Source organism: Cebus imitator, unplaced genomic scaffold, assembly GCF_001604975.1.
Source record: "Cebus imitator isolate Cc_AM_T3 unplaced genomic scaffold, Cebus_imitator-1.0 Scaffold66, whole genome shotgun sequence".
In the NCBI taxonomy this organism is placed as follows: Eukaryota; Metazoa; Chordata; class Mammalia; order Primates; family Cebidae; genus Cebus; species Cebus imitator.
In genome coordinates, this window is record NW_016107381.1 from 5,202,584 (window position 1) to 5,210,899 (window position 8,316).

At 48.7% G+C, this 8,316-nt stretch overlaps 1 protein-coding gene across 1 annotated transcript in view; it reads left to right on the forward strand.

Moving 5' to 3' along the window:
• Positions 1-481: 481 nt before the first annotated feature.
• Positions 482-8,316, forward strand: part of CD59 (CD59 molecule (CD59 blood group)) — a 17,834-nt gene continuing 9,999 nt past the window's right edge. Inside the window, exons 1-2 of the mRNA XM_017530549.2 lie at positions 482-579; positions 7,350-7,433. Coding sequence (XP_017386038.1) covers positions 7,367-7,433 — 67 coding nt within the window. The 5' untranslated portion in view covers positions 482-579; positions 7,350-7,366. The remainder of the gene's footprint in view (positions 580-7,349; positions 7,434-8,316) is intronic.

Genomic DNA, 8,316 nt, shown 5'->3' on the forward strand with positions numbered 1-8,316 from the left:
TTCTGTTTCGGTTTCAAACAAAATCACAAGGCACAAATGCGTCTGTGGCTGATGGCTATTTGGAGGCTGCCCAAGTCTGACAGCAGGAAGCAGCGACGGACTGCAGCAGGGCCGCATAGCGTGACAGCCAGGCCTCGGGGCGCCCAGGGCACCAGCAAGGCCTGGGCACAAAAACGTTTTGAAAAACATTTTAATATACTTTAAAAAAACATAAAAGGGAAAATCAGAAGTCTTTGGATGTTTCCTACTGGTTTTATGTCCCATAGCAAATCCGAGGAGAACGCCCCAAACTTTCAGTTCCCTGGGGTTCTGAAGGTGCTCATCGAGTCCTGGCCACCGGACTTCTCAGAACCTGGGCCAGGAGGCTGAGGTCAGCGCGGCGGCGGGGGTGAGGGGTGTGAGGGTCCCTGCCGAGGTGTGGCCGCGCGGTGCAGGAGCCCGGAGCCCGGCTGCGCCCTGGGTCTGGCAGGTATCCCGGAGGGGCGGGGCCAGGGGCGGGGCCTTGCGGACCGGAGCGATCGGCTGCGGGCTGAGCGCAGAGGCTGCACGAGGCTGGAAGTGGATCCCAGGCGCCTCAAGGTAAGAAGGCCCGAGAGCCTGGTGGGGCTGGCGTGGGCCGAGCCGAGGCTGTGGCGGCGGCCTTGTGGGCCAAGGGAGAGTCTGCGGGGGGCTCCCCGCGTCCTCGCTTTCCATGCCCCCTCCCCGCCGGGCGAGCCTACAGAGGCCTGACGCTTTCGCCCGTCCCCGCGGCCCGGTGTCCTGGGCGAACGCCACTTCATTTTCATCTACGGGGAGGGAGAAGCAGGGAGCTGGTCCCCTCGCAGAAGCAGCCCCGTCCCCCCTGCCGCGTCCCCCATCCCTTCGGGGGCAGCCTCGTACCCGGACCCCCGCCACCGCTTTCTTCTCAAGGGAAGCTGTGGCAGTTTAGAGAAAATTCGCCAGTGGCGGGGAAGGCCAGCCCTCTGTGGTTCCCGGCTGTTCCTCTCTCCCCTCGCTGTCTAAATGTGTAATTTTGAAAAGCAGGTTTTGGGCGAAAAGGACATTTTAAGTACAACGTGATGTTTTGTTCTCTTGGGTCGGCTCGGGCCTCGCCCTTCTTAGAGTCTGACTGCTGACTTTTAAAAAACAACATTAGGCAATGTACCTTTTAAGGCCGTTTAGTGCCAGCCATGCTCTCCAATGGTCATTCGGGAAGTATTTAACGGCGCTTTATCTTCAGCCGGGCACAGCGGCTCATGACTGTAATCCCAGCAATTTGGGAGGCCGAGATGGGCGGATCACGAGGTCAGGAAATCGAGATGGTGAAACCCTGTCTCTACGAAAAATACAAAAATTAGCCAGGCAAGGTTGCACACGCCTGTAATCCCAGCTACTCAGGAGGCTGAGGCAGGAGAATCGCTTGAACCCGGGAGACGGAGGTTGAAGTGAGCCGAGATCGCGCCACCGCACTCCAGCCTGGCTACAGAGCAAGACTCCGTCTAAAACAAAAAACAAACAGCAGTAGGCTTCACGTCATAGGGTGGTTGAGATGATTGATGGAAAGCGCTTAGCACAAACGCGGTGGCTGCTAATATTTTAGGTACCCTGTGATCCCTGAACAGTTGTTCAAGTTCCCCACTCCTGGCAGATTACTCTCAGTTCCCTGAAGAAGGCACAGAGCTCAGAGTGTTGAGGGAGGTGGCAACGTGTACCAAAATGTGCCTATCATGGCCGTTTATGAAGGAGAGGCAGAAAGGGAGGCTGCCTCATCTACAAGCCAAACAGTCCTAAAACTTGTAGCCTCTAATTTTCACAGTGGAAACTAGAAACTGTTTGCTAAACTTAGTTGTAAGGAAAACATCCTATTAGCTGAATGGCTTGGGAGATAAAAACCCAAATAAAATGGATCTTAGGGTGGGAGAGTGGGTGCCTAATGGCATTCATCTTTGACAGCTGCTGGTAGAAGCCCTTGAAAAGGAGAGCAAGGAAAATTCTGGGCCATCTCTTTAAGAACCTCAGCCAAACCACCACAGACATTACCAAGCCCAGAAGTGCTTGAGGCTTTTTAAAGGCAAAGACTTGTTTTTACCTATGTCCCATATGTTTGTGAAATATCTTCACTCAACCGTGGTTTTGCTTGTGTACTTAACATAGTTGGGGCTGTGAGTGCAGAGGTAAGAGACTCTTTGGAGAGCTAGGGATAGGCGTTCAGGGACAAACTGCAGGAAACGCCCTAGTGGGGGAAGCCGTGGATTTGTTTGGTTCAAAGAGTTCTGACCTATTAAGTGGGAGCTGAACAATGAGAACACATGGACACAGGGAGGGGAACAACACACACTGGGGCCTGTCAGTGGGTGGGGTGGGTGGGGGTAGAGCATTAGGAAAGATAGCTAATGCATGCTGGGCTTATTACCTAGGTGATGGGTTGATAGGTGCAGCAAACCACCATGGCACACGTTTACCTATGAACTAACCTGCACATCCTGCACGTGTACCCTGCACGTGTACCCTAGGACTTAAAAAAAAAAAAAATATATATATATATATATACACACACACACACACACACACACACACTACACACACAGTTCTGTTCTGGATTGGTTATTCCTGGCATGAGAACCTTGGCTGGCTGGGAGAGGCTTTTCCATTATGATGGGTGTTTTCTCTTTGATTCTTCCTGCTGATGTAATTGGTTCTGTGAACTGAGTGGTTGATACTTCCTGGGCACCTCAACAGGCTTGGCTAGAGCAGGTACTGTGTATGTCTCCAAGGTGACACGCAGACCTGGAGTTCAGAAGCTCTAGTTCGCAGACACAGCTGACACCAGGTATCTTGTGAGTTACCAGCCCCTGGCAAATAGAAACCAGATCCATTCAGGGTGATTTTGCGACTAACCTGTTGCCTTAGGACAGGTAATTTCATCCTGCTGGGCCTCCACTAATTTCCTATAAAATAAAGACATTGGGTTTTATTTTGAGGACATGTCTAGACTTAAAGTGTAACTGTGGTTCTCTCAGAGCTTAGACCTGGGTTTAAATGCTGTTCTACCAGTTGCCAGTGAGGAAGTTGCTAAAATTTAATAATTTTACTTTTTTTTTTTTTTGGAGACAGCTTCACTCTTGCCCAAGCCGGAGTACAACGGCACAATCTTGGCCCACTGCGCTCCAGCCTGGGTGACAGAGCGAGACTCCGCCTAAAGAAAAAAAAAAAAAAAGAAATCTATCATGTTGAGATTTTTCTATGAAAATGTTCATTAAGAAAAAAAAATGGATTTAAGCATAAACTGCTCATAATTCTTCCACTCTGTTAACCCACATGATCTAAATTCAGAAGATTGATGTATTCCAAACGTGTGTGTGTGGAAGGCTGGATGCATATATGTTTTAAAGAAAATAATAATAGCTATATTTAAACTAGCTTTTTTTCTTAATTCATTGTGAGCAGCCTTCCATGCCCATTACTTTTCCTGGCTCTGCAGTTCCCCACCATGGAAGTGTACCAAAATATACTCAATTTTCTTTTTATTGGATGTGTGCGTCACTAAATTTTTGCTATTTTAAACAATGTTTGTATAACATTGACTGTTTCTTATTCCTGTGATGAAAGGCCTACTTGGAGCTCCCATTACAGAAATGACTTCGGAGTCAACTTACGCTCCAGCCAGGACAACCTGCCCTTCCTTCCTAAGGTTGGGAAAGACTTGTCCCTACATACCTTCTTTGAGGGATTTTTCAGTTGTGTATTCTTTAAAGGAACTAAAAATCATTCAGAATAGCAATATTATTAGAACAATAGCAATATTATTAGAACAGTCCTTAGGGACAAACCCACTGTTAGGAGTCCGGAGATGCTTGGAGAGGAGTTGAGTGGTGATGCTGAGAGTATCTTGCATGTAAGTTCTTGGTTTGGATGGAATCGCAGCACTTCGGGTTCATTTACAGGCATGAGGCACTGCGCCCCACTGAGCTGACATACTCTTAGCTAGATCACATGGTCTGCAGTGTTGAATGAAGGAGTACAGGCGGCAGCAGGGAGACTAGGAGACCATTGCACTGCAGTAACGTGAGGTGTTGGCCTGAACCAAAGTATTGTGAAACTGGCTAGATTGTAAACATTTTAAAGGTAAAGTCCACAAGATCTGCAGAGGAATGAATAATTGGGTGTTAGAGAATGGCATTAAAGATCTTTTATTTTTTTGAGACAGAGTCTCGCTGTGTCATCCAGGTTGGAGTACAGTAGCACGATCTCAGCTCACTGCAACTTCTGCCTCCCAGGTTCAAACGATTCTCTTGCCTCAGCCTCCCAAATAGCTGGGATTACAGGTGTCCGCCACCATGCCCAGCTGATTTTTGCATTTTTAGTAGAGATGGGCTTTCACCGTATTGGCCAGGATAGTCTCGATCTCCTGACCTTGTGATCTGCCTGCCTCAGCCTCCCAAAGTGTTGGGATTACAGGCGTGAGCCACCGTGCCCAGCTAAAGATCTTTTATCTGCACTTAACTTATGGACACCTTCCTTTTTTTTTTTTTTTTTTTTTTTTTTTTTTTTTTTTTTCACTCATGTTTCCTTTTTTTACTTAAAATGGAGGATGTTTTAGACTAGGGAGTAGTTTTACCAAAAGACAGATGATCTATGACTACTGGAAAAGGAGCATTTTCATGTATGGATTTTCCTGATGTTTTGATGATACTTGGTTTATTTATTATAGAATATTTGGGGAAAGGATGGCAAAAATAAAGAATCGGGAAGAAAAAGAAAAAGCCGTAAATGATCTTGCTTAGTGTTAATTACCATCTGCATTTTAGGGCATTTATAAAATAGCCTTAAAACCATCAACTATTTCTTTCTCTGTCTCCCGCCCTCCTCTGCCCCCCATACACACACACACACACACACACACACACTCCATCTGAACGTTTTGCTCTTGGAAATTCATATCTCCGCAGTGGTTCATAAAGGCCTGGTCTTATTTTGATCAAACAGCCTGACCCTGGCATCTGCACGTAGCTACTTCCTTCCTCTGCTATCTTGGATTCCCCTGCAGCATGTCATGGGATCAGCTGTAGCAGCAAGCAGCCAGTTTTATGGAACTGAGGCTAAGGCTGGACACTCCCCACCCACCCAGAAAACAGACGGCTGCCTTAAGTTGATGCCTGAGGTCTCCCCTGCTCATTCAATTCAGGGTGTCTCTCTGGCTTCCAAGCACCTCACGCCCTCCTCTGTCTCACTTCCCACCCTTCATCCCACAACAATCCCTCCCCATGCAGTTTCTTCCTCGGGTAACCTCATGACTTCTCAGTAACACTGACAGTGGCCACAGCTTTTTGAGTGTCATCTTTGGCCAGGCATTGTACTTTATGATACACATAACTGTCACCATGCTTACTAGCCAAAGCGTGGAGATCAGAGGTTAACATACAGCAAAGAGGTGGCAGGGCCAGAACTATCTGGCTTTGTTCGGAGGCCTCCAGACTAGACTGGAACACCTGTGCCCTGAACACTTTCACTGTGTCCTTCCTGCTTTCTTAGCAGGCCAGTTCTAAGGTACTCATCAAAGAACAGCTCCCTGTCAGGGACCCTGTGTGTTGTGGAAGTGTGATTTATGTCAAGGACCATTCCAAGGGAAGCATGCTGAGTCTGTAGTTCCTGCCATCTGGACACCTTTCCGGCGCCTAACCCAAGTCAGGAGGTTCCTTCCCTCCTCCTTCCACAGGGATGACATCGTAGCTACGTTGGGTTTTCCTTTCTTTAGAGACAGGGTCTTGCTCTGTCACCCAGGCTGGAGTGCAGTGGCACAGTCACAGCTCACTGCAGCCTTGACCTCCTGGGCTCAAGTGATCCTCCCACCTCGGCCTCCCAAGTAGCTAGGGTTACAGGTGTATGCCACCACACCAGCCTAATTTTTTTTTAATGTTTTTATTTTTGTAGAGACAGGGTCTCACTATAATACCCAGGCTCCGATCATGCTATGCTTAACTTTTAGGAGGTGTCTGGAGCTCTCTGTTGGGGGACCTCAGAACAATACCTTCCTCCCCCTGCTCACTTGCAGCAGTTCCTCATGGACTGGAGCCCTGTTTAACTTGAGTCTGTGACTCACCCTTCCTACTCAGAAACCCCTGACAATGGGGAACCGAGAAGGTGGCTGGCATTTGCTGGAGCCCAGGCCCCAGGGAAGGTCCACATGGGGGATGGTGTCCCATAGCAGGCTGTAGGTTTCAGAGCCCAGGGGGTGGTGGGGATCCATCAATGTGTAAGGAAAGGCCAGGCCACAATTGTCTTTCTTCTGGTTTCTCACATATCATAAAGCCACCCCTTTCTCACCTCCACCACATCCATCCCCAGGGTTGACTCACTGAGCATTTTCTTCTTTGGACAATGTCAGACCCTGCCCTTTTCCTGGAACTTCTTAGTCCTCTGCTGGCCAGTACCAGCAAATTCTGTCAAGCTGTGACAAGTGATGATTTCGTAGCCCCAGGGAACTCTGCATTTCTAACTTAGAGGAGGGTAGGTGACCCACTGTTCCAAGAACCCCGTCTGTCTGTCTTGGCCTGTGGGGCTCTTGAGAATAGAATATGGAGTATCCTGGTTTACAGGTGCTGCCACCTCCTTGTTTCAGGATGGGTTCAGAGACGTAGAGTTGGAGGGAGATTTCTTAGTTCTGCTGTGGATGCTTTGTATCTAGGTAAGTTTAAACCCTCCCCATGCCTTGGCTTCTTTACTGGGTAAAGTATGGTTGGAGGCATTTCAGCCTTCCCTTCTTCTTACCCGATGCTATCACTACACATCTAAGCATTTGTGTAATGGAAACTTAAAAAGTTGCCCAATACCTCTCTTCATATCCCTAAAGGGAGCAAGGAAATGAACCCATTATACTTCTTACAGTGGGGAGAGAGAGCGTCTGGGTATGCTAAGCCATTGCTCTATGTTCTGCTGCTAAATGCATGCTGGTGCCTTCCAGAGTCACCCCTTTGGTCCGATTCACTGAGTGCTGTGGTTCAGGGAAGTGGCCCTCTGTTTCAGCCAGCAGCCGGGGGTGGGGACAGTAGAGTGGGAACTGCAGTGGCTGTATGAGTCAGTTTGCGCGTGTTCTTGCTTGACTCTCTGACCGTGATGGGGCGGACAGTGTTACTCCTGTGGCATGGTGGTGCACACTGGGGCTTATAGGGACTGAGCCTACTCAAGGGTATGTGGTGCTGTGGGTTAGAGCTGAGGTGTGGCCCAACGATTCCTGACTCTGAGCCCAGTGTGCCTTGACTCCCCCTTAATACTCCTCTCAGAAGCCTCCTTGGCCTTCCAGCCCCTGGTTTTGGAGACAACCAGCAGTCATTTGTTGGTTCCTGACAGTCCTTCCTATCCCTTCCTTCCAGGTTCTTGGACAGTCACAATGGGAATCCAAGGAGGGTCTGTCCTGTTTGGGCTGCTGCTCGTCCTGGCTGTCTTCTGCCATTCAGGTGAGTGCTCCAGTCTCAGGACACAGATCTAGGCTGCCTTGGCCATGAAGTCCCTTCTTAGGCCTCAGTTTCAGCCCCAGCTCCTCCTCCAGGCCTAGCTTTGGTTCTTTTGACTTCCAGTGTTACAGGTCGGGTTGTATGACAGCTCCTTCCTATGTTATGACCTTGTCCTCAGTGGGGCATCTTCCTGAGTTACAGCCCATCCTGAGTTACAAGGTGGCTTTTGGCAGGGGTACAAGTGGCTTCAACGCTCAGCGGCTGAAGTTTCACCCCTGTCACCATAAGCTGCTTGGGGACACCAGTGGATGCCATTCTTAGAGTGCTGTGCAAGTCCCTTTGGGGCACCACTCTGCTTGGAGCCATCTGAGCTCAGTCCTTCTGCCCTTGGGCTCCTCCCATGTTTTAACGATGATGATGGTCATAGTGACAGCAGCAGCAGCAGCTAGCTAACCCTGACAGCATTTATGTGCCAGTCACTGTTCTAAGCATTTTACATGGATTTGCTTATTTAGTCCTCATGCCAACCAAATAGAGTAGGTATTATTTTTATCCTTGTTTTACAAGTAATAAGATTGAGACCCCCAAAATGAATAACTTGTCAAATAACACACACAAGTGGTGTGCTGGAATGTGAACACACGGTCTGGCAGCAGAGTCCCTGCTCTTCCTTCCTGCTCCAGGCCACCTGTCACTGGGCCACCCCTTCCCCTCACCCACCCAGCCCCTGGTTTCTGGGGGGAAATTGTGTGCTTCTGAGTGAACTTCTGTAACAGTGGAAACACATGGTAAGGATCAAATGCAGTTGTCTGCTTATGTCATGTTGGTATAACGTCTTGGCTGCTGGTGGGTTTTTTTTTGTTTTTTTTTTACTTTTTTTTTTTTT